The sequence below is a fragment of the Eublepharis macularius genome, chromosome 13 (genome assembly GCF_028583425.1).
Source record: "Eublepharis macularius isolate TG4126 chromosome 13, MPM_Emac_v1.0, whole genome shotgun sequence".
Lineage (NCBI taxonomy): Eukaryota > Metazoa > Chordata > Lepidosauria > Squamata > Eublepharidae > Eublepharis > Eublepharis macularius.
The window spans coordinates 69,819,960-69,844,357 of NC_072802.1; the positions used below are offsets into that span (position 1 = coordinate 69,819,960).

Genomic DNA, 24,398 nt, shown 5'->3' on the forward strand with positions numbered 1-24,398 from the left:
AATCTGGGGTCTTGTTTGCATGTTTAGCTGTCCTGAGATTATTATTCTTTACATTGATGAATTGTCCATTTGGTAGATAACCTAGTTCAGACTGTACCAGGAAAGCTCCTGGGGCGAAAACACGTGTGGTGACCAGCGGCAATTCCTGTTTTGTTTTTTGTGCTACAGACTAACAATGGCCACGTATCTGGGCCTAAAAGTAACAATGATAGGCAAGAAGTTTTTATTGTACAGATTCTAAGCAGTTGACCTGTTTGGTTTTTTGACTATGGAAGCTAAATCCCTATCATTAGAAAAAGAGTTGGAACAGTCAGCGAGGGAAGTCTGATTCACATGTGCGTATTCATTGACTGTAGGATGAGGTGTGTGAAATGGTTGCCTGTATGTGTGAAACAGGGTTGCCAACAGAAATAGGGTCCCCTTACCCTCCCAGCAGAAAGGGGGAGGGAACCTGGTGCTTTCCTTCTATGTGCTTGTTGTGCACTCCTTGCATGGTCCTTGCGCATGTGCTTCTCAGTGGGCTGCTTTGAGCCCCAAATGGGCCTGATTTGGTCCGTTTGGGGACAAAATTAGCCCGCTGCAAAGTGTGGGAGTGCTCCCAGGGTGGTGTAACGACACCACTCCTGGGAGTGACACTGTTGCGCCGCCCTGGGAGCACATCCAGGAGGCCTATTCCCCCACCTTTCTCCCCACCAGCCATATGAGTAGTGGCAGGGGGCTGCAGGTAGGAGCAGGGTTTCCCCCCACCCCCACCAAGGGACCTGGGATACCTAGTGTGAAACTGCCATCACAGTTGATTGTCACGGATCAAACTTAAATATTGCTCAATGTTTGCTCAAGCACGATAGACTTTATACATTCGTGTGAGATTTATCAAGTGCAAAGGTCCTTCTTCTCCAGTCTTTTCTTTCCCCCATTTCCTTATATTTTGTGTGTGTGTGTGTGTGTGTGTGCGCACCCCCCCCCCCCAGCCTATTGGGTTTCTGCCTTTTCATCTCAAATTTGTATGTTGCTGGAATCATCTTGGACATTTTAAACAAAGTATTTAAAAATGCCATGATATTGGGCCTTTGAAGAATCAAGTAAATTCCTTTAAATTTCCTATGACCACGTACTTCATTTTCCACTTTTCCCTATAGTCTAGTCCACATTTTCCGCCATGGCTATATCTTGCTATCTGCTTTTGTTCTTTGCCACCATTCATGATTTCTCTTATATCTTGAATAACCTATTCATCCTTTTGAAATTATTTTAATTGAACAATGCTTAATTGAAAGCCTCCTTCTTCCAGCTGGCTTTCGTTTGATTTTTAGTATATTTCCTCATTCCCATTTCCTCTCTATGTCCCCACCATTATATTTCTAGTCTATCGCTTACGATAAAACCTGGGTCACAAAACTTGTTCATTCTATGAATGCGGGTCAGTCACCAACTGTGAAGCTGTTGGAGGCCCCAGGAATCTTTTGTGAATGTTCCTCAACATAAACTTCAAAAGAGTTCAGTTGTAGGGTTTCCAAATCTTCCAGCTCTTGGTCTGCCTGGGACTTCTAATTCAGCCAATATTAAGTCCATACGTTTAAATACTTACCAAAATATTCAGTACAAAGCAGGCTTTGACTCTGGAAAGCTTATCCCTTGAGAAATCCTGTTGGTCTTTAAAGTGCTGTTGGAGTCGAATCTTGCTCAAAATATTCAGTGTCACCTTAATAGGAGAAACAAAGGCAACCAGTGGAAGACCAGGATGGCAGGAGCTGGCCATGAGCTGGGGTGGGCTTGGGTTGTGTTGGGTAGAATGGTGCGGGGTTGCATTCACATGAACCAAGGCAAACTATGTTAGGTGCTCCCATAGAGTATTGGTCTACCAACTGCTGCTTCGTGATCTTGCTAATAGGAGTGGTTGCATTGCAAAGGCGAAAGTTCCATAATAATCTGGGCGGGGGGGGGAGAAAATAAAACAAAAAATCAAATTAAAAGTAGATTCCTTATGGCAGGTTGGTGTGAACGGTGGTCCTGGGTTTGAGAGAAGACTGAAGTCCAAAATGAAATAGGATGTTCAAGAAGGTGCTGGAGGTGCTCCAGTGGAGTTATATTAGGGCATCCATGAGAAATGAGCTTCTCTTTCTACTGCTTTTCCCGTTTCACAGGGGGAGAACTAAGGGTGGGAGAGGCTGCATCTAGGATTTAATCTCAGGATTTCTATAGCCAAGACCAGTTCTCTGTCACTGATTCTGTTTGGCTGATGTCCACACTAAATGTTGTGTTATTTGATGATTCCCTATAACTGCTGGGTTATTTTTAATTTACTGTGAGAGTTATGAGTGGGTGCTAGACCACTCATCATAACACTTACTCTAAATATATCAATAACCCAGCAGTTGTAGGGGAAATCAGATTAACATAAAATTTAGTGTGGAAATCGGCCAAGCAGAGCGAGTAACAAGGAACTGGTCTTGGCTGTGGAAGTCTGGAGATTCAATCCTCGATGCAGTGCCTCCACCTCCAGTTCTTCTCCTGTGAAATGGAAAAAGCAGTGGAAAAAGAAGCCACATTCTCATGGATATTATTATTATTATTATTATTATTATTATTATTATTATTATTAAATTTATAGTCCACCTTCCCCATGGACGGGCTCAGGGCAGATTTCAACATACAGATAAAAACACATTGATAATGGTACATTATAATGATTAAAGCCAGATTTAACAGCACAAAAACAAATTCTGCACTATGTTCTGACTCTGCACTATGTCCCAGGTTGACTTCACCCTTCCCTGCCAACCACAAAGGAAGAGTGGGGTGGGGACGCGAGTTGGTGCGAGATTAGCCACCGTTCCTACATGGGGCAGATGACTCAATATAGCCCCCCCACTAATAGGAGACAGGCAGGGAGGCCAATCGGTGGATCTGAGTACTGGCCTCTACCAAACGCCTGGCGGAACATCTCTGTCTTACAGGCCCACTGGAAGGACACACGGTCTTGGTGGGCCCGAGTATCCTCCGACAGAGAATTCCACCAGGTTGGGGCCAGGACTGAAAACGCTCTGGCCCCGGTCGAGGCCAGTCGAGCCTCCCTAGGGCCAGGGACCACCAGTAGATGTTTTCCTGCTGATCTAAGCCCTCTCCGGGGTACATATGGGGAGAGGCGGTCCCTCAGATATGCCGGTCCCAGTCCGTTTAGGGCTTTATAAGTTAAAATGTAAAATATTTTCATTGGAAGAGGTTACCGTGGTTGCGTATGTTAATTTTCTGCCGATCTGTAAACCATTCTTTTAGACGCAAGTTTGTTGTCAACCCTGCACTGTAGCCTGCAGAAAATCCTCTCCTTTGAAGTAGCTGCCCCCTGGTGGTAGCATGTTGATAGGGCTCGGTTGAAATCAGGATAAAGCTGCATCTGTGCTGAGATTTCTAAACTGTTACTTTACATTTAGAACAGGATGCTCTATATTAAAAAAGTTCACAAGCATCCAGCATCAGGGTGCTGGCCTGGAAAATTTTGTAGTTCAATAGCTGGGCACTGGGCACTGAATGGAGATGATGTTATAAAAGTCTCCTATTGAACTCAGTGTCTCAAAGACTGAGTCTACAAGGTTTAGGATATTGTTTGTTCTTGAACTAAGGTGTTGGGTTTTTTTTTTTACTAGTAGAGATATGACCTTGTCTAAACAGAACACGTTTTTCTCGCAGTGTCATCAGTCTTCAGGGGAAGACATGGAAATCTCGGATGATGAAATGACCCCATCTCCCATCACAAGCACAGAATGTGCCAAAAACATTGTGGTGAATACCTCAGTCAGCAACTCTGCTGTGATGGCTCCTTCTATCCCCATGCCTCCACCTGGGTATCCTCCCCTGCCTCCACCACCTCCACACCAGCCAGGCTTTCCGATGCCCCCTCCTCTCCCCCCTCCGCCACCTCCACCAACTCACACAACAGTCACTGTCCCGCCTCCACCCCTTCCTGCCCCTCCTGGGGTCCCACCACCTCATATCTTGCCTCCACTCCCTCCGTTCCATCCTGCAATGTTCCCCGTCATGCAAATGGATATGATCAGCGTCTTGAGCAACCAATGGGGCGGCATGTCGATGTCTTTTCAAATGCAAACCCAGATGTTGAGCCGCATGATGCAAGGGCATAACACATATCAGTACCACCCTTTCATGGGAAACCGGATGCAGTTTGTGAACCTTCCTCCCTACCGACACTTCTCCATGGGAGCAGCTATTGGCCGTGGGCAGCCCTGGCCACCTTTGCCCAAGTTTGACCCTTCTGTTCCCCCTCCGGGTTATGAACCCAAGAAGGAAGATCCGCACAAGGCCACTGTGGATGGTGTCCTCTTAGTGATTGTGAAGGAACTAAAAGCAATAATGAAAAGGGATTTGAACCGGAAGATGGTGGAGGTGGTGGCCTTCAGGGCATTCGATGATTGGTGGGATAAGAAGGAACGTCTAGCAAAGGTAAGAGTCAATGGTTTTTAAAGAAGAATGGCTTTGCAATAGGAGAAATTACAGGCAAGGCTCCTGTGTTTGGAGACATGTAGAGAAAGGAAAAAGAGAGAGGAGTACAAGGCAAACTGCAATATCCGCTTTGGTGTTAACAGGATTGTATGGGAGGAGCCATATCTCCGTCCATACATATTTTAAGGTCCCAGGCTTGAATTCCGTGTCTTAAATTTAAAAAAGAAATGTCAGAAAATAGAATTGGGAAGCCATTTTACCCAGTACCCTCAAGAATCACTGCTGGTCAGTGAGCTAGTAAACTGATTCGATGTAAGAAAACTGTGTGTGTTATATGCTACTTTCATGTAGCTGCAGACCTGGGTGTGGCTGGAGGTGTATTGTTGTCTTCCCAGGCCAGTATTGAAAGCGGTCACTAGTTGTTGACTTTCCCAGAGTCATACTGTTGCTATTTACAGGCTTTCCTGGGGTCTTATTTCCACTAAAAGCCCTAGAAGATATTATTCTACAGCTTGTGTTGGATGCTTTTTGTTACACCAAAGTAGACCACAGTAAAGGAAGCTTGTTTTCTGTTAGTCAGAGCTGATATTTTGCAGTTAATCAATGGACAGCACATAGCAGGGGAAGGAAGTACAATCCTGCCTGTGGCTTTGCCAGAGACCATACTGGCAATGTAACTCAGAACCTGTTCCGAAAAATAAAGACTTAAAATGAGTAGATGATGCTGTGCCCAAGCTCCCAATGTTAGTTGTGTGCACCAGTGTTTTATATTCTGTTGAACTTCTTTCCACTTGCACAGGCCTCCCTTACTCCAGTAAAATCTGGAGAGAATAAAGATGAAGAAAAGCCGAAACCAAAAGACCGTATCACATCTTGTCTCCTGGAGAACTGGAATAAAGGAGAGGGTCTGGGCTATGAAGGGATTGGCCTGGGCATTGGGTTACGAGGGGCCATCCGGTTACCATCTTTCAAGGTCAGCGCTTCAGTCTTCAGAATATGAATTCTCCTTTCCTATAGCACTTGATAATTTTTAGAAGTTAATTTATCTAATAGTCTCTGTTTACAATGACGCATGTGAAGCTGTTACCGACCAGATCATCTTGATGCATAGAAATAGGAATATGGAATAGGAATATGAAATGTCTGATGGGTGGGTTCCTCTGTGGGTATAAGCAGTACCCCAGAGGCTTCAAGCGGAGAGCCATTGGAGTGCTTTGGCTTGGGGCAGGAATGCAAACACGTAGAGTATTTTCAGTTTTTGAGGAATTGTTTTAATTGTTCTGCGTTTGATAAGTTTTAATGTAGCTTTAAGTGAAGGTTCTGTCTTACTTTAGGAAGTCCTTCAACAAATTTAAGAAATAAACTTTCGTGTTTTGTAGATTTGTATTCACATTCACATATTTTAGATGATTACACTAATTCAGAGTGCCTTCTGACCACCCCGGTTGAACGGGTACAGTAGGATTAAACGATGCAGGGTGAAAATTGTTGACTGGTTAATTCACTTCCTGTGGTTTTGTTGCCTGTTGTTGAAAGGATTGCATATATCTGAACTAATTACATCTCTTGAAACAGCCTTGTTTTGTCCCTTTTGGTAGGTAAAGAGAAAGGAGCCACCTGAAGCTGCCTCAGCTGGAGACCAAAAAAGAATCCGCCCCTCCACTTCAGTAGATGACGAAGATGAAGGTTGGCAAACCAGAGTTTTTGCTCCAAACATTATCAGGGTTGCCAGCTGCTGAACACGTGTGAGCCTTCCTAGCAAAGGGCTGGATGCTGTGGATCTGTCCCACTAGCGATGTCAGCTCTCCCCCCGGCTCGGGTGCAAGGAACATTCTCCTGCCCTGAGAGCAGTGAAGGCTCCTTGCATCAGGGGAAACCATGGACATTCGCAGAACAGATTCATGGGATCTACAATCGAATGTGTTTTTGAAATGCATTACTTTGAACACGAGCAACTAATGGTGGTTCTTAGTCACTCAGCTTGCAAGAGGATATTTTCCCATTTCTTAATAAGCTGGCAATTGTTTCTTGAAAGTTAAAACCTTGCATAAAGTATATATCCAAACATAAATGAATGTATTTATAGTCTGCCTTTCTCAGTGACACTCAAGGCAAATTACAGATAAATTAGGCTCATTATCTAAACAGAGGTATTAAAAAGTCAATTTCCAGCATTCCGTGTCAGTGTTATGTGACAAAAGAACAGAACTCAGGCTGTAGCAAATGAGATAAAGGAGAGGACCATGCAGATAGAGCCTGGTAATGTGAAGGTCTAGAAAAAAAGACTTATTATGGTAGCATAGGGTGCAGTAGATTGCAACTCTTTCTTAAGTATTGGGTAGTCTTGCAATTTTTCTCATAGAAAACAAAATAGATTTATATTTTGAAATGCTATAAATATGCCCAATAGTACAATTTTATGTGAACTAAGTTATAAATGATGCATTTTATGTTGTCGACTCAGTAAAAGTAGTTTAGGTTTGACAGGAAAATGAGCGTAGCATATATAAATTTTTCCCAACCTTGGTGGTGTTTCTGAGACTTCAAATATTCCAGAAATTATATGTCTCTAGGTCTGTGATCCTCAAATGCTGGAGTTACCAGAGTAGGGAGCAGGTTCATCTCCCCCTCCCATGTTCCAGTTGTAACCCAGACTGTACCCTTTTACTGGCATCAACATGGCTACCATTAATTCCTCTTGGGAAGAGTAATGTGCAGCCATTGAGTTGAGGACAAAACCAACCTTTTGTCTCTGACAGTGGGTGGCCCAGGGCAGGGTGCAATATAATCTATGCCCTGCCCTACTGATCCTCACAATGACCAAGGCCTTTCTCTACGCAAATCACTCATTACAAAAAAGCATTTTGCTCATGTTATAACAATGCCTAATAGCTAGGTCCTTCTGGCTCATAATATATTTCCTAGTTGCCTGCTACTTATCTCTAAGATTGGTGGGAAGGACTTTCCTCACTTGTGCAGCTTTGTGGTTGACAGTTTCCCTCCCATTTATTTTCATGTTTCAGAATCTGAACGAGATCGAGATCTGCCTGATGTAACCTCTGACCTCTCCAAGAAGGATGCTGATGGCGTTGGCCTTAGAAGGAGACCTGCACGGCCACTAGAACTAGACAGTGAAGGAGAAGAGGAGGATTCAGGCAAAGAGGAGGAAGAAGAATCCTCTTCGGAAAAGGAGGCTGAGCAGGAGGAAGGGAAAGGAGTGATGAAATCAGTGTCAGACAAGGCAGGTCATACAGTTGACTGGAGTTGTGCTTTCTGATCCCATGTGCATGCATTTTCAAAATGGGATCCTCTGAATGGGCCTGTAGGCTCGACGATGAATGTCTGCCTTACTTTTGTACGGAAAACTACAGGAATATGTGACCCACTCCCCCCACACACACACAGAATCCTGTTCAGTGATTTCCTGAGCAGGTATCTGAGAGAGCTCTGCCTTCCAGAGAAGAAGCAGTCATCCTCTCAGTAGAAAACAGAAGTAGCATGGGATACAGTGGAGCAGACCCTGCTCTGATCGATTCTGCACTATCCAGTCATTGTGGAGTACATAGTTCTTTTTAAAGAGATGTTTGTACGTTGGTCCTTCCTTTACCAGTGAGAAAAGGACAGGATGGGAGTTAAAGAGCATTGTTAAACTTTAATGAACTCTGTAAACCTGCGCTCAGTGTTGCATATACCTCTAGTGATATAATTACAAGTAACATTTCACCATAGCAGTTTCCTGTCTTTTTCAAAGCATAATAGGCGTATTCTTCCACAAGCTGCTTTGTGAACCAAGCAAGGTTGGTTGCCTGTCTTGCAGAGACAGGGAGCTAAAATACAGAGACGTTAATGGGAACAAGGCAATTTGTGGCAAAGAACTGAAGACTGCCTCTTTACACACAGTATATATATATATTTTCTTTTATAGTCTCACTGTATACTATTGTGATCGCACCTAGCTACACTTGCTCGGTTATGTTCACACATTTTGTGCTTCTCCAATGAGTTTGTCTGTATGTGTGCGCGTTCTTTTCTTTACTGTTGTTATCACTTCCTTTCTGTCAGGAGCACCATGCTGTGTGCTCCAAACCAGTTGGTTGTCTTTTTACCTATATGTTTCTAACATATGTTGTACCAAAGAACCTATGTAGTGTACTGGTGAGAGAATAGGATCTGGGAGATACAGGTTTGGATCCCACTCTGTGGTGAAGCCCACTGGTGATCCCGGGTCAGTCAACACTGTATCAGCTTAACCTACTTAACAGGGTTGTTGTGAGAATAACATAAGGAGGACTGTGGACTCCACCCTGAGTTCTGTGGGAGGAACAGCAGAATAAAAGTGTATTGAGAGGAGAGAGGTTCCAAATGTTGTTGGAACTCTTTATAAACACTTGGTCCACATGATTTCTCCCTCTGAAAACTTGGGTGCTTGCTGAATTTGTGAAATTTCTTGTCGCCCAAGGAAGAGGAGGAGGAAGATGCCAATGAAGAGGAAGAGGAGGAAGATGATGATGATGCTGAGGCAGAAACAAGTGAAAAAGAAGAGGAGCAGGATTCTGAAGAAGGTCTGAGATCTTTCTGGTAGCTAAATAAATCTAAGATGTGCTCTTGGAGACACTTTTTTTGTCTTGATGGACAACTCTGCAGGCTGGTTCACAAACTGATAAGCATTGATTAGTCTGCAGCTGATTATCATAACTCATCCATGAAATTCAGCCCACTGAAAAGCTCTGGGTGACACGAAAGTTCCAACTCTGGAGTCTGAAGGCCTGTTCTTACATGCAAGCCCAACAGTGCTGTAGTTGGCAAACGATGGACTTGCATGTGTAAATCAGCTCCATAGTTATCTGAAGAAGGAAGCATTGACTCTCTAAAGTTTATACCCTGGAAAAATCCTGTTGGTCTTTAAGGTGCCACTGGACTCAAATCCTGCAGCTCACAGTTGGCTAATGCTGCATAGCTAATTAAAGATGAGGTACCCCTAACTCTCTGGGCTGTGCAAACCAGACTACAAAGTAATGCATTGTGTCCTAGATGAAGTATACCACAGTTTCCTGTTCAGATTTTCCCCCTCGAAATGTTTTACATTTCCCCCTGCCACTCTTACCTTTGAAAACATCAGCATAAGCCAAGCCATATTTGAGCATCAGGTGGAACAAATTTAGCATCAGTGTGTGCCAAGTAATTCCTGTGAAGCAGAAATAAAATGGGTTATACGCACCTCCCGGAGGCGATTTTGAATGGTAGTAGAATCTTCATGAAAGACGTTGTGCTATGATTAAATTTCAGCCTTACATTTGCTTTTCAGACTCTCAGGGAAGGGGTTAAAATAAATTGGTCAGTACGATCTCATTATGAAATCTGCTGTGTGCCTAAATTAAGAAAGAATACCTTATGCAGTTGTTGCTAACCCTCCTCAAAAAAAGTTGTTGTAAAATGGAAGGCAAATTCCTGAGAAGTCAAATAAAATGAAAAGAGGAGCCAGACAACTTCGAGGAAAGGCTAAAGAAGCTGCATCTTTTTTAAAATGGAGAAAAATTACTAAGGGGCAGACAAACTCCGAATGGTGCAGGGAGAGCGATGAAAGAAATTGCTTGTGTCCCTTGGTTGTAGACAAGAAAAGTAAAAGCAATGAGTAAAAAATCAGGGGTCACCCAACAAAACTGATCTGCAGCAGCTTCGGGATAAAGGGGAGGTAATTAATTGCTTTAAGATGTTGTAATGGCTGCTAGCATGAGATAAGTGAGCAAGTATAGTCGTAGGGGTTACGATACTGAACAAGTCCAGGGGAGAGCCAGGTCCAAGTTCTCATACAGCCATGATGGGGATTGGCCCAAGCTCCCCGGGAACCTTAGCTAACAGCTAAGTCATCTCACAGTAATAACTGATAATAATAATAGTAACAACTTTGTTTATATACTGCTCTTCTAGACAAATTAGTGCTCCATTCAGAGCAGTGAATAAAGTCTATTATTATCATCCCCACAGTTGGGGAGCTGGGGCTGAGAGGAGAAGCTTACCTGCTCAGCTCATGGCAGCAGTGGGATTTGAACCAGCAGAGTGCTGATTCACAGCTGAACCTCTTAACTGCTATGCTAAAGTGACTCAGTGTTATTTGAAGAGAGAATAGAGAGTCATGTATGCAGATCTGAGCTACTTGAAGGAAGAATAGGTTGAAAATAGAGGAGAACTTCTACAATGAGCTTATAATGAGCTGCATGTATTGCGTTCTTGTAACAAAAAGTGAAATTAGGATGGGAGAAGAAGAAGAGAAATCCTATAATTTGTCCATTCTGGTCAGAGTGAACCAGATTGCAAAGAAACGATGTTAACCTTTTGTCTCCCTTGTAGAAGACATTGGAAGCCCTGCCTCCTCCAGGGCAGAAGTTGAGTCATCTGATGAAAGTGATGAATCCTCAGAATTTGGGACGAGTTCCGATTCTGACGAAGATGAAGAGGAGGAGGAGGAGGAGGAGGAAGAGGAGGAAGATGATGAAGGGGTGTCTATGGAACAAGGAAGAGAAGCTGTACCCACGGAAATAACGGTAGAGTCTCTCTCACAAGAGCCTGAGGATGATGATGAGAAGGAGACCATCCTGGAATTGTTTCCAGTAGAAGATGTGGACATGCAGGGGGCTCCTCTAGCACAGGTGGAACCTTCTGTGCTGGAAGGAGAGGAGCCAAAGGAAGAAGCCCAACAAGTGGAAGAGGAAAATCGTGAGATGCCTGAGGAATCCCTTGCTGCAGAAGTGCTGATGGTGATGGAGAGAACCCAAGAGGAGAAGCTACAACAATCTCCCTCATGTATGCCAGGTACAGAGAGCTTCTGTAATGAACTTTATGAAGCTGTATGTCCTTCCAACAATCAGGGTAGCTATCTCTACCATACTGGTTCTCCCCCATTATTGATTGTGGAGTTCTGAAAACACGTCTCTTCTGGTCTGTACTCCATGCTTATTTTTAAAAAGGAAGGCGCCCTTACTTTGGGAAATAATAATTCTAAGGTAGAACTGATTGTTGCAAACCCAAGTAGCTATGAGCCATGAAGGCTAAATGGAATTTCCATGCTTAGATGGAAGGAAGGAATTTCCACCCTTTGTATTACCTGTTGCTGGAGCGGAGATCAACCAGTTTTGTTTCTGTGTAGTTTAGAAGCAACTTGGTTTATAGGCCTCTCTGAAAACTCTCACTTTTTACATTATAATTATCAGATTTTTTTAAAAAATCATCTCAGACTTAAAAAGAAGTGGCTGTCTTTCATGCGTCATGTCTAGCTAAAGTCCACAAAAATAATTAACCTTTCTGTTATATTCCAGTGATGTCAAACATACTTTCCTAATAGTTGTTCAGGTATCTCCTTTTTAAAAATGGTGATAACTGTGTGATATAAACCCAGAAACAGCGTAACAGTGGCTATACACACCAAAATTACGATTCCCATATACTTGAAAGGAAACCAGGCAAGATCCATGAGAATTTTTGTTTAGCTTCAGAGCTTGAATTTAGAGCAACAATGAAACAGTCAGAAATTTAGACACATGCTGTCTTAGTACATGGTGGTTGCCAGCATCCTAAAGCAGAGATGATAGAGAGAAGAGTCTGAAAATATGTTAAGTTCTGTCTCTTGAGACTTAGGCCAAATGGAACTTTGAGCAAGGCTACAAAGTTTTTGAACTTCCATGCTCTGCATGTGTCCTTGTGTCCTCTTATTTTTTGCCCTGCCGCAATGGCTTATTCTCAGTATGTATACACAATATTCATTTATTTGTTAAAATATTTATATGCTCCACACCGCAAAAGACTGAGGCAGTTTATAAACATTTTTTAAAAAGGTACCACCAACTAATCAACTACATAAGACAATAATAAAATCTTTGAGCCAGAGACAAAATCATAGCACCTTTTAAAATGGCAGCGATTAAATCCAAGCCTAAGACACCAACAGCTCAACTTTAAAATATGGTAGCTGCTTGGGCTCTAACCATACAGAACTTCAATAGCCTTCAAAATCACCAGCAGCAGAATAAAAGGTTTCTCATTTAACCCAGAGCTGACCCATCCCCCTTAAAATTGCCTAGGTGAGTAAAGGAAAAACAACATTTCCTTGACACCAAAAAGTGACCAAATTTGGCTGAAAAAGGCTTGTGAGTGGCCACTCAGCTCACCTCTGAGTTGGAAAGAGGACATGAATCAGGGCCTCCCCCAATGACCTCAAGCACTCTAGAACGTTCCCTTCTGTTCCCTACTGGTTTTTTTCTTCTTCTTGTAACTTTCTAAAAGTTCCTGGAAGCAAAGAAGTTTTGGGGCATAGAGTATGCATGGTTTGTCCTCACTTTAGAACCACATTTTGTTTGGTTTTGTGCTAAAAGCAATTAGGGAAACAGGGAACTGGCTCACTAAAAATGTAAATTGTTTTTGCCTGGATCAATCAGTGGCAGAATTGTGGGTAGATGAAGGACATGCTTCTTGGGCAGGTGCGTGGGGTAAATGTTCTTTTAGACCTTTCCAACATGGAGCCATGGACTGCCTTTGTAACCACAGCATGGTCTATCCAAATGAAAATGTGAAGCAACCAAATAACCTCACTTACTGCTCTCTCTCTCTTTCCTAGTGGAGGAGTCTGAACCAGATACTGAGCTGGAACATGAGGTGCTAGATAGTCCAAAGCCAGAATCTCAAGAGGAAGAAAACTTCCGTCCACCAACGCCAGTGGGACTGTTCGGAGATGTCATGTCCAGCAAAAACTCGTTTTTTACCAAGTCCGATGATAGTAGTTCAGAAGCCCAAGCAAAAAGCAAAGTGGAGGAAGAGGAGCAACTCCCTCGAACTCCTGGACGGGATGTCCTGGCCCATATGGAGTCTTCTGTGCTTTCTATTCACACGTTGCCATCCTGTCCGCTTCCCCTCCCATCAGTTGTGTCCATGAAAGAGGAATCTTTGCTCCTTCCAGAGAAGTTCCCTGAGCAATTAACTGTGCCCAAACCATCAGTAGAGGAAGAGCTCCCACGGACTCCTGGGCGGGACATTTTAGCCAAGTGCTCCCACAGTCTCTCCAAGTCTCAGAGCACAGACACTGTCCCAGCCACACCCGGCAGTGAGGCTCCTCTCACAGGAAGCAGCTTGACTTTAAGTTCCCCTCAAGTCCCAGGAAGCCCATTTTCTTACCCATCCCAGTCCCCTGGGATCACCAGTGGCATACCTCGGACCCCAGGGAGGGATTTCACATTCACACCTACTTTCCCAGAGCCTGGTGCTACCCTCCCTTGTCTTTTGTCTGTCAAGAAACTCTCTGAGGATGAACCTGATGAGAAAATCTTTAAAGAACCTCTTGGTGCTTCCTTGTTGGTCGGCATGAACAGCGTTCCCTCCCCTATTCCCTTTGCCAGCCCTCCTGTCCCAGCTTTCCACACACACATTGACTTGTCTCCCAACAAGCAATTACCTCTTGCTGTTCGGCCTTGCTTATTCATGGAGTCAAAGATGTCTTTAGACGAGTGCAGCACAGATGCAAGAGCTCTTTTGCCCTACCAAGAAGTACCGGCTACATCTCCACCTCTCCCTCCACCACTTCCCCCTTCATCCATCGTGCCCATCAGAAGGAAACCAGGTCGGCCCAAAAGATCGTCGCCTCTGGGCCCTATGTTGGATGCCTATTCCAGCAAACCCGTAGAGCCGACTCTTCTTCCAGTTCCAGTTGCCTTGACTGAAAGCGCTGTGAGCAAAGAGTTATTAAGTAGCCACCCAGATGCTTTCTATTCTCTAAAAGACCCAGAGGCCGTTACCCTGGATTTCAGGAATGATGGCTTCCACGACAAGGTAGCACCAGACGTTCTAGCTGAGAAGCTTCCCTTTAAGGAACTGGAGAACCAGTGGAACGAGGACTTCAAAGAAGAAGAAGCGCACCTGAAATCCAAAAGGCAGTGGAGGCGCCAGAAAAAGAGGCCAGAAGACGTCCCGACGGTTCCTTCTCCTGAATATTCCCCGCATCTATATCAGTTTAGGCCCCGCTCTGAGTTTGAGGAGATGACTATTTTGTATGACATTTGGAATGGGGGTATAGATGAGGAGGATATCCATTTCCTGTGTGTGACATACGATCACTTGTTGCAGCAAGACAACGGGATGGACTGGCTCAACGACACCCTTTGGGTGTACCATCCTGATATCCTTTTCTGCTGAGTCATCAAACCGTGCTTACTTTGGGAATACGTAATTTTGAAAGCGCTAGATTTATTAGGCATAGCTATCATTGGCACTTGGCTGCCTTGGAACACAAATATCACTTGGGCCTTGTAGCTGTTGACTTGAGCTTTGTGCTCAGTGTCAATCAGACTATGAAAATACCTGAGCACTTGGCAGTACTCAGGGTTTGATTCCTGCACACTTCTTCCAGTGTCCAGCAGCACCCACAGAACAACCAGATACCCTTCTGTTCAGGGCTGCACGCTCAGGAGAAGGGAATGACCCTGGCTGCAAGCCCTGGAGCCTTCCACATGCTGCCATGACACTCTTGAGGTAGTATTCCTATTCTCTTGCCAAAAGGAGTAACTCAAAACTCATTATGTAGTTTGTGATAAGAGTCTAGAAACGGCAGTATATTATATTTTGACAGTGCCACTAATTCTTAAAAATTTCAAGTAATTTCCCTGAAGGCTCCCTAATACACACTTGACAACCTTCATATACATTTTCTCACCTCAGCAGCTTACGGTGCAAATGCCGTGTCAAAGGAAATAACATGTGGATTAGACCAAATGTAAACTTTTATTGAACCAGTGTTGGGTTAACAAGGGACTATGTGAGCTTTTCAACCTTCATAAAACTGTCATTTGCTCAATGAAGTGTTCTGTGGAACTCAAAAGCTTGCTTTCCAACCATCTTACCCCAAATCATCGGTTCATAGTTAGTAGCTTACAGAGGCACATTTGCAACTATCAGAAACCAAAAAAGCCACATGATTCCTGTATGCCACCCTACTAAACACACACACAGAGCACACTATAAGAAACAACTATTAGAGATATAACTATAACCATAGTCAAAGATCCAGAGGAGTTAGCCGTGTTAGTCTGTAGTAGCAAAATCAAAAAGAGTCCAGTAGCACCTTTAAGACTAACCAATTTTATTGTAGCATAAGCTTTAGAGAATCAAGTTCTCTTCATCAGATGCATGGTACATAAACTGGTCAAATATAGAAGAGGAGGGGAGGAGAGAGAGGGAGGGTGCAATCAAAACATTCCTTTGCTAGTAAATGTAAACATCTATAACCATAACTATAACCATAGCTGCATCTACATGAGGTTCCATGCTCTTTACCGCTGTCCCTGCATCTCGCTCATCCATCAGTTCCACTGGGTACCATCTGTCAGAACCAAACCTTACCTGGCAATGGGCTCTCCTGGAACATGGGGAAGGTGCCACATTGTGGAATGATTTCTCAGAAGAGCCACAGGTGTTATATCCAAGAACCTCATGTGGCTCCCTAGCCGCTGAGTATCACTCTCCTAAACTGTGCCAGTAGATTATCTACTTTTAAACCCCTAGTATTAACCTTGCATGCTTGTTTCTGTGTTTTGTTTTTATTTTTTAGTAAGGCTTAGGGCAAACGCATGCTTTGTTGAGGAAGCCACAGATTTTAGTGGCCCACAAATTGCTAGATTTTCCTTAACATAGAGGCACCAACCAGCTTTTTGACCCCAAAGAAGAAGAAACGGGATGATGGGATGCGAGAACATGTGACTGGCTGTGCTCGAAGCGAAGGCTATTATAAAATCGACAAGAAGGACAAGCTGAAATACCTCAACAATAGCCGTGCATTTGCCGAGGAACCTCCAACTGACACACAGGTTAGAGGGGCTCTCCCTGCTGCCAATTTGCCTTCAGTGAATGGGGTTTGCCTTCACATAAATCAGGCTGGGAACTTGGTTTGCTTCGGCGTACACAGTAATCCACTTCAATTGGGTTGGAAGAAACAAAAGACTGTGATGCTGCACTTGAGAGTTTCTGAATGTTAGATTTGTGGTAACTGCTTTGCTGCAGCAGTGGAAATGTCAGGATGCGTGAGCACCAGTATTCCCCTTCCCACCTGCCCACTCACTATCTGCGGAAAGGTGACATACACATATTGTAGCAAATAGGCTGCATGGATAATTTACTCTCCCTGGACACTTGTCTGTAACCATAATAGTTTGTGTTCCATATGTTCCTCAAGCATAGGCAGAATAAGCAGATTCCTCACTTACTAACCTCCATTATATTGTAGGACTTTCTTTTGCACATTTATTCTCTATCTGGTTGCCACTTGACAGTTTCCCCCCCTTTTTCATGGATCCCAGGATGCAGGCAAATCCTCAATGCCCCTGTTGCTCTATGGGTTTGACAACCTAGGCAAATCAATTTCTAAATCAGGACCCCTTTTGGGGCAGCCCTCATCCTTAAGACACAGAAATAGCTTTTGGAATTATCCAGTTCCCAAAACTATGGGCCCTTCTGTATTCCTCCCCTCTGCCTTTCTAATGCTAGAAAGATGTCCTATGAAGAAGGGAGCTCTGACTCTCAAAATCTTATATTCTGAAATTCTTGTTGGTCTCTAAGGTGCCACGGGACTCAGATCCTGTGTTTCTACTGCAGACCAACAGGACTACCCATCTAAAACTAGTCCTTGGCTGTGGATATAGTTGATCCTTGCTGGATATTTTGACCTTTCTTTCCAGTCAATCTAAATAGAAAGGGGGGACATATGACATGTGCCTTTTATTTCTTCTTCCCAGTACAAAGGCTCCACCTTGTTTGATGCAGTTATTCTTCCTTTTTTCTGTCATCACGGGAATACCTATAAAATGTGATTCAGCTACCTTTGAATTTCCCAACATTCAAGGAATTTTTTTTGGAATTCAGGCGGTTCTGGACTTTTTGACCTTGGAACCCCACCTCCTGCATTTTTGATCCACACACCCCCTATCAGTGTTTTGCCTATCTCTGACATAAATGAGAGGTTGGCTATAACTTCCGATAAAGGGAAATGCCTCCACATGAGTCTGTGATCATGAGTGGGGTTGTCTTTTTATGCTGCAAATACAGGAAGAGAAGGAATGGCCGGCCACTGGCTTTCTGTCATTCTGAGTTTACTATTGTTCTGATCTCTGACTTGTGCTAGTACCAGGGCTTTTTTTATGGGAAAAGAGGTGGTGGAACTCAGTGGGTTGCCCTTGGAGAAAATCATCACATGGCTGGTGGCCCCGCCCCCTGATCTCCAGACAGCGGGGAGTTTAGATTGCCCTCCGCGCTGCTTGGTGGCACAGAGGGCAATCTCATCTCCCCTCTGTCTGGAGATCAGGGGGCGGGGCCACCGGCCATGTGACCGTTTTAAAGATGTTCCGGAACTCCGTTCCACCGCGTTCCTGCTGAAAAAAAGCCCTGGCTAGTACACTGATGGGGTTCAGGTCTCATAGTTACTCCGACACAGAATTGGTACTGGAAGTAAGTCAGGTAGGGTGGGGGAAAAAATCTTTTTCTGATTATCATTTTGCTAAATGGCAGAACAGAAACAGAACCTGGAAAGGCAATAAGGCTGACAAGTGTGGCTGACAAGCTGGAGGCATTCAGTTCAGAGATAATTTGCAAAAAGAGTTAATATTTAAAATAAAGAGAAGGGCATTAATACTGTATTCCCTCACTAATCAGGCAGGGCTAGGTGGACCAGTGGGCTATCAACTGTAGCAGCTCTCTGGGGTCTCCAGCCCTCCTGGTACCTGGGACCTTTTGTACATGCACATCACCTGCTTGGCCACTGACAGATAAACTTGGCTACAAAGATTGCTAGTTCCTGAGCAGTTCCATGTTTACCTTCAGGGAATGAGCATTCCTGCCCAGCCACATGCTTCCACCCGGGCTGGCTCGGAGAGGAGGTCAGAGCAACGCCGGCTTCTGTCGTCCTTCACCGGAAGTTGCGATAGTGATTTGCTAAAATTTAATCAACTGAAGGTAAGTTGTGCATCTCCCCTCTGGGCAACAGCCGGTTGCTCCAGCTGGTCAGGGGTATGCCTAGTTTCAGACTGACAAATGTTTGATGGAGGACTGGCAAGCACGGGATAAGCAAGAGTTAAGTGATGGTGTGATGGATGATGACAGGCAGAAAATATTTCTAAGGTAGATTTGGGTGGGGTGGCAGTATCTTAATCCCTGGAGCCCAAACGAAACAGCCAGGTGAGAACTCCCAAAGTTGTCTTTGGCTCTGGATTCTTTTGGTGTTACTGTGCCAGAATGTCATGGAATCCTGTACTGCAAGCCCCGGGCATATCCCGACATCATGTTCACTCGCAAGCAAACGACTCACAGTAGTGGTGGTCTTTTTTCCCCCTTCAATAGTTCCGGAAGAAAAAGCTAAAATTCTGTAAGAGCCACATTCATGACTGGGGACTGTTTGCAATGGAGCCCATCGCTGCTGACGAAATGGTGATTGAGTACGTGGGCCAGAACATCCGGCAGGTAAACCTGAAAATGTCACACAGCTCTCCATGGGGTGGGAGTGGGAAGGCTGGCTGTTGCCAGAAACCCCAAACCTGCAGCCCCTTGCATCTGTAGTGAAGCACTGCTAGCAGGGGCAGAATCTCAGCCCCCTCTTGCCAGGCTAGAGATTTTGGCTTAGAGTTGGGGAAGACTCAGGTTCAAATCTTTTCTCATTGGGCTGCTTTGGACAAGTTGTGGTCTGTCAGCATCATCTGCTTTCCAGAGATGTTGTGAGGCAAAAATTGCCACTTTGAGAAAGCAGAAATATCACAAATAAGTGTGACTTTGGTGGACCGCTGTTGTGGAGGAGAGGTAAAATATCCTTTTTGCATAGTTCTAAAACTAGATGGGAGGAGGGCTGATAGCTCTCTCTCTGACCCACAGCAGCCAGGGCTCCTCATCCTCTTCCATACCAACATGTATGTGTGTTTGTTTTATAGTCCACTTTTCTCACTGACACTCAAGGCAGATTACACAGTGTCAGTCAATGCGATCAATGGCTCAGACTTTCAATAAACAATGCAATTGGGTATGGATGTAGCCTTGTATCCAGTGGGCAGATCTGCTGTGCCCCTGTGAATGTACTTCTCTTGGTGAATTATACCTTGAAATTGTGCTCCTTTTTAGCAGTGGAGGATTTTTGAATGGTGATGTGTTCATAGAAATGAAGTTCCGAACAGTTTTCTCTACTTGAATGTGTTTATCCTTGAAAAGTGGTCCCAAGCCATGGTATTGGTTTATTCTGCAGGTAATTGCTGACATGCGAGAGAAACGCTATGAGGATGAAGGCATTGGGAGTAGTTATATGTTCCGAGTTGACCATGATACTATTATAGATGCAACCAAGTGTGGAAACTTTGCCAGGTTTATTAATCACAGTTGCAATGTAAGTATTCCTTGGCCTTACCATCAGGTATAAATAAGTCTTGTTAATCCCTGTAACAGACTTGAGGCAGACTTCTACCTAGAGAGAGAGCGCGCGCGCAAGCGAGAGAGAGTAGAATTGAAATACTGATGTGCCTTCCCTTATAATAAGCATCTTAGGACCTACGGCTCTTGTTGCAATAGACTGTCTCTGCTGTTGGTTTCTTGTCACCTTTGTGGGACAGGAAGCAAGCTCAGTCTAACGGATATCCTTTGCCCCCAGTCCCCCAGACCCTTCAGCTTGTAGTAACGGGAGCCTGGTTTTTTTGTGCAGCTCACCTCCCCATATTTCCGTCAGCAGTTTAATAGTTTTTAAGGTTTTTGGACCCATGTTTAATATCCAGCAGTACTTCTCAGAAAAGTTGAAAAGTGTGAAGAATGTATTTTAAAATGAAGGATTTTGTTTCCCCCTACTCCTGGCTTTAATCTGGTGGATACCAGATCTAAATAAAACAAATAAAAGCCTTTAGTTTTTCATTTCATTTGAATTCTTTCTCTTTAGCCAAACTGTTATGCTAAAGTCATCACAGTGGAGTCTCAAAAGAAGATTGTCATCTACTCGAAGCAGTACATCAACGTGAACGAGGAAATTACCTATGACTACAAATTCCCCATCGAGGATGTCAAAATCCCTTGTCTTTGTGGCTCAGAGAACTGCAGAGGGACCCTAAATTAAACCCTAGGTTTCTTGCCACACATTGTTTGTGTCTGAACTGTGGTAACCAAGGGTGATTGCACTTTTGCCAAAAAAGGAGGAAGAAGACAAAGGAAAAAGAGAGAGAAGAAAGCCCATTCGGCAGTCCTGTGGCAGCAGGAGAAGTGCAGACAACAGACACGCACACTTGGACTCTTCAACTTGCTGGTGCTTTTCATCTTGAGCTCTGACCCCTCTCCTTCCTCTCCTTCTCCAGCGACGAAAAGTCAGCGGCACCAGAAATCAAAACACTACCCCTCCCCCACCCGCCTGCTCGGTCCAGAATGGTGTCGCTCTCATGAGTAGAGTCAGGTACCTTTTTTTATTAGAAACGTTCCTCTTTCTGTACAATGCTGCTAACCTTTTTCTCATACGTTTTGTTTATTGGGTGGGGAGGAGAAAAAACATTTTTTAAAATGTGAAGCAGAGACTGAAAAAGAGGCCCGTAAGCTCAGTGGAAGTTGGGATGTTTTTGCACACAATGCAAGGTGTGAAGGGAGCATAAGGCTGCATTTCTGTGCAGGCTGGAGATTTCGGTTAGGATTTTTCACGCACAGGGGTCCCCTTTAAAATGGCCCCAGATATGGCAACGTTGAGGTATTATTTCCACACTTTTGGTAACTAATTCAGTCGTGTTCTATTCAGTTGAATTTACCGGCCTTCAAAACTGTCTGTACTTAATTTGACAGAGAGAAAATAATGTAAGGAGAGCCCATCTGGATGCTCCTGCATCCTTCTAAGCAAGATCTGGTGGTCTGGGGCCCATGTGGTCTTGATGGCTTTCCTATCCCACTTCTGTTCTGCTTGCAAGTTCTCCTTGAAGCTACTCATCAGATGTGACAGCTTCATCTGCTACCTGCTGTGCATGAAGTGTGGTAGACCTCCACACTCTTAATTCCTGAAGGCCAAGAGGAGCAGGCCTTCTTTAGTCCGTGCAAGCTACCATCTCTGTTTCTAGCAGGATTGTTTCCCTTGACCTCGGATAGTCTGAATCTTCTGTAAGTATAGAAGACGAAGGTCAGCTTTTGCTAGGTCTTCATTGGATTAAACCAACTTCTTTTTACAAACTCCTTTTCTTGGCATGCCCATGGTGTGGCTTTCAAAACTTCCAGTCTTTGAGAAGGCCACATACATCTTGCTGATTTCAGAACCAATAGCATTGTCAAGCAGTAACCCTTTTACATGTTTCTGTCCTCTTCAATGCCACAGCGTGATCCATCAGGAGCTTCTCCTACACAGGTGCCACTGAAATGAAATGTGGGTGCTGGTGCAAGAGAAAGTTCCTTTGGGAAATGTGGTGATGCTTATTAGCTGTCACTCTGCTGGTTACTTTTGGTCAGAACTTGCAACAGCTCTTTGGCATAGCAGTTGTCACATTCACACGCACACTGTATCTAGCATGCACTACACACTCACACATACTATAATTGGGGTAAAAGAGAATAAGTGCATAGTTGAAAACTTATAGAACTTTGATGAGAGAGATTCGTGAAAGTTTTTTTTTGTTCACAGAAGAGTGCATATTTAAAACAAAAGTTCATTTGGAGTCCCTCAGACCTGTGTAGGCTTTCCTTTCTTGGAAGGCTCTGGGTTTAATGGAAAGAACTCGAGTTAAGATAGTCAGCTATGCTGACCTATCCCAGAGAAGGGAGCATCTTCATGAAATGAAGAACAACCTTATCTAGGTTGCAATAACTGGCTTCCCTTCAGGCCTCTCACAAGGAACCTTACCCCGTTCCCAAACAGAGTGCCAAAATCTTTTCAGCCTTATCCCTAGCCTTATGCTTCACAGACTGACTTCAGCATTGTTTCCACTGCTACTACCTTGTACGCATTCTCTGTGCTTGAAATCTCCAGCCTGCCTGTGTCCCTTTTGCTTGATTTCACATACCGTCTCCCCCCAGCCCTGCTTTCCAGATTGAGGTGTATACATCGTAGGGGTTTGGGAGGGAACCAGCTCCACCTGGTAGATATTTATACTGTCAAAGCAGCTTATTTCTATACATGAAATACTTTTAAAACTCTGATGGAAAGTTGTTTCAGTTCTATCATTTGTGACCTATTTTCAGGGATCATTTCAATGCATTTCTGTATTAAACTTTTTTTTAAAAAAGAGAATTACAATTTGAAGTTGGACACATCATCTGTACATAGGCAACTGTTCAGACTCTTCTCTTCAAACACTGTTTCTTGTAGAAACATGTTGATTTTTATTTTATTTTGTTTTTGGCTGTTTCCTTTGTACTTCAGAAGCATGTAAATAATTCGTTTAAAGTGACTATGGTAGTTTGGAGTGCTTTTTAAAAAAAAGTGCCAGCACTGAACATCACAAAAAGTGGCAGATGAGGCTGGGAGAAAGCTGGCTGCATTTACAGCTTGTGTCAAGCTATGTATAATGTAAATTCTGTACAAAAGAACTTTTTTGTCAAATGCATAGATCAAACTAGAAAGAGTAAGAATCTGAAGATTTAAAAAAAATTGCCAAGTTTGAGGCTTTTTTTAATTTGCCTTTCTGATACCTTAATGTGCAAATCTATTTATTTCAGACAAGAATGTGTATAGTCTATTAATGACAACCTAAAATGTATTTAAGCAGATCTGCAACTTTTGTTTTTCAAATTTAATCTTCTATTTTATAACTTTCCTCCTTGATTACCGACATAGTATTTGTAGAATTGTGGAAGGATCTGGAGCTCCAAAGTGCTCCAGGGGACATGCGTAGCTCCACGTGAGCAGAGGCATTATCATCAAAAAGGCAGGCCCTGCTTGTGTGAAGCTCTGTGTGTACGATGAGAGCACTTGCCTTCACACCAGAGTTGCTTGATCAAGACAGTTGTTTGGGAGTCGGGGTAGGGAGGAGAACAAAAGATACTCACAATTCAGAAGGTTATTCTTCAAAAGGAAAATTTGTGGAGGGGAGTCCCCTGGTCCTGATTATTCCTGTCTCATGGATTCTCTAGAAAGAGTGGTTTTTAATTCGCAGTGTGAAATATAAGGACCTCCTTTAAAAGGAGGAACGAAAATGGTTTGCAATAAACATCTCCTTTTTATGTTCCTTTGGAAAAAAAAGTTAAATCTCAACTTTTGAGATTTAGAATCTTTTAAAAATTTTGTTCCCTTTTGTTTTAAACAACTGTATAAATTTAAGATTGTTCTGTGCATCTAGGCTCTGTCATCGATATGTACCTTGTTTTGAAGAACGTGTTTTTTTTTTTGTGGGTGTGTCATGCTGTACATATTTGTTCATATTTTTTTGTGAATTGAATACTATGTACCATTGTATTATAGTAACTTTTATAAAGCAAACCATAAATATACTGACTTTTCTTACAGAAAACCTGTGCTTTTGGTTCGTTTCTCATTAACAATAATTAGTTTCTCATGAATAATAAAACTTCTGTTGGAGATGTACAAGGGATACTATTTTAAATCATTATCAAGGATGAAATATCTGAGTACGTGTTAAGAAGAAAGATGCCTATGGGGCAAACGTGTTGTAGTGGTTTGATTGGACGACTGGGATCTGGGAGGGACAATCTGCCATGGAAGCTCGTTGGGGGGTCTTGGGCCAGTCATACAGCCTAACCTTCCTCACAGGGCTGTTGTGAGGATAAAAGTGGAAGAGAGGAAGAATGTTGTAAGCCACTTTGGGTCTCCACTAGGGAGGAAGGCAGGGTATAAATGAAGTAAAATAACTGTTCTCCCTCTGAGGCTGAGGACATCTTGATGGGTGATTCCCACCCTCTAGTCAGGGAGGCAGGAGCAAGTTTTCTACTTCCTGTCTTCCTAGTGGGAGTCACCTTTTCTTTCAGCTTCA

The 24,398-nt window shown here is 43.6% G+C and overlaps 1 protein-coding gene across 1 annotated transcript in view; it reads left to right on the forward strand.

Moving 5' to 3' along the window:
- The window catches only part of SETD1B (SET domain containing 1B, histone lysine methyltransferase), a 47,087-nt gene extending 22,689 nt beyond the window's left edge, over nt 1-24,398 (forward strand). Inside the window, exons 7-18 of the mRNA XM_054996453.1 lie at nt 3,688-4,458; nt 5,258-5,431; nt 6,057-6,144; nt 7,482-7,703; nt 8,922-9,020; nt 10,807-11,268; nt 13,067-14,617; nt 16,135-16,301; nt 18,307-18,438; nt 18,823-18,942; nt 19,712-19,849; nt 20,390-24,398. Coding sequence (XP_054852428.1) covers nt 3,688-4,458; nt 5,258-5,431; nt 6,057-6,144; nt 7,482-7,703; nt 8,922-9,020; nt 10,807-11,268; nt 13,067-14,617; nt 16,135-16,301; nt 18,307-18,438; nt 18,823-18,942; nt 19,712-19,849; nt 20,390-20,563 — 4,098 coding nt within the window. The 3' untranslated portion in view covers nt 20,564-24,398. The remainder of the gene's footprint in view (nt 1-3,687; nt 4,459-5,257; nt 5,432-6,056; nt 6,145-7,481; nt 7,704-8,921; nt 9,021-10,806; nt 11,269-13,066; nt 14,618-16,134; nt 16,302-18,306; nt 18,439-18,822; nt 18,943-19,711; nt 19,850-20,389) is intronic.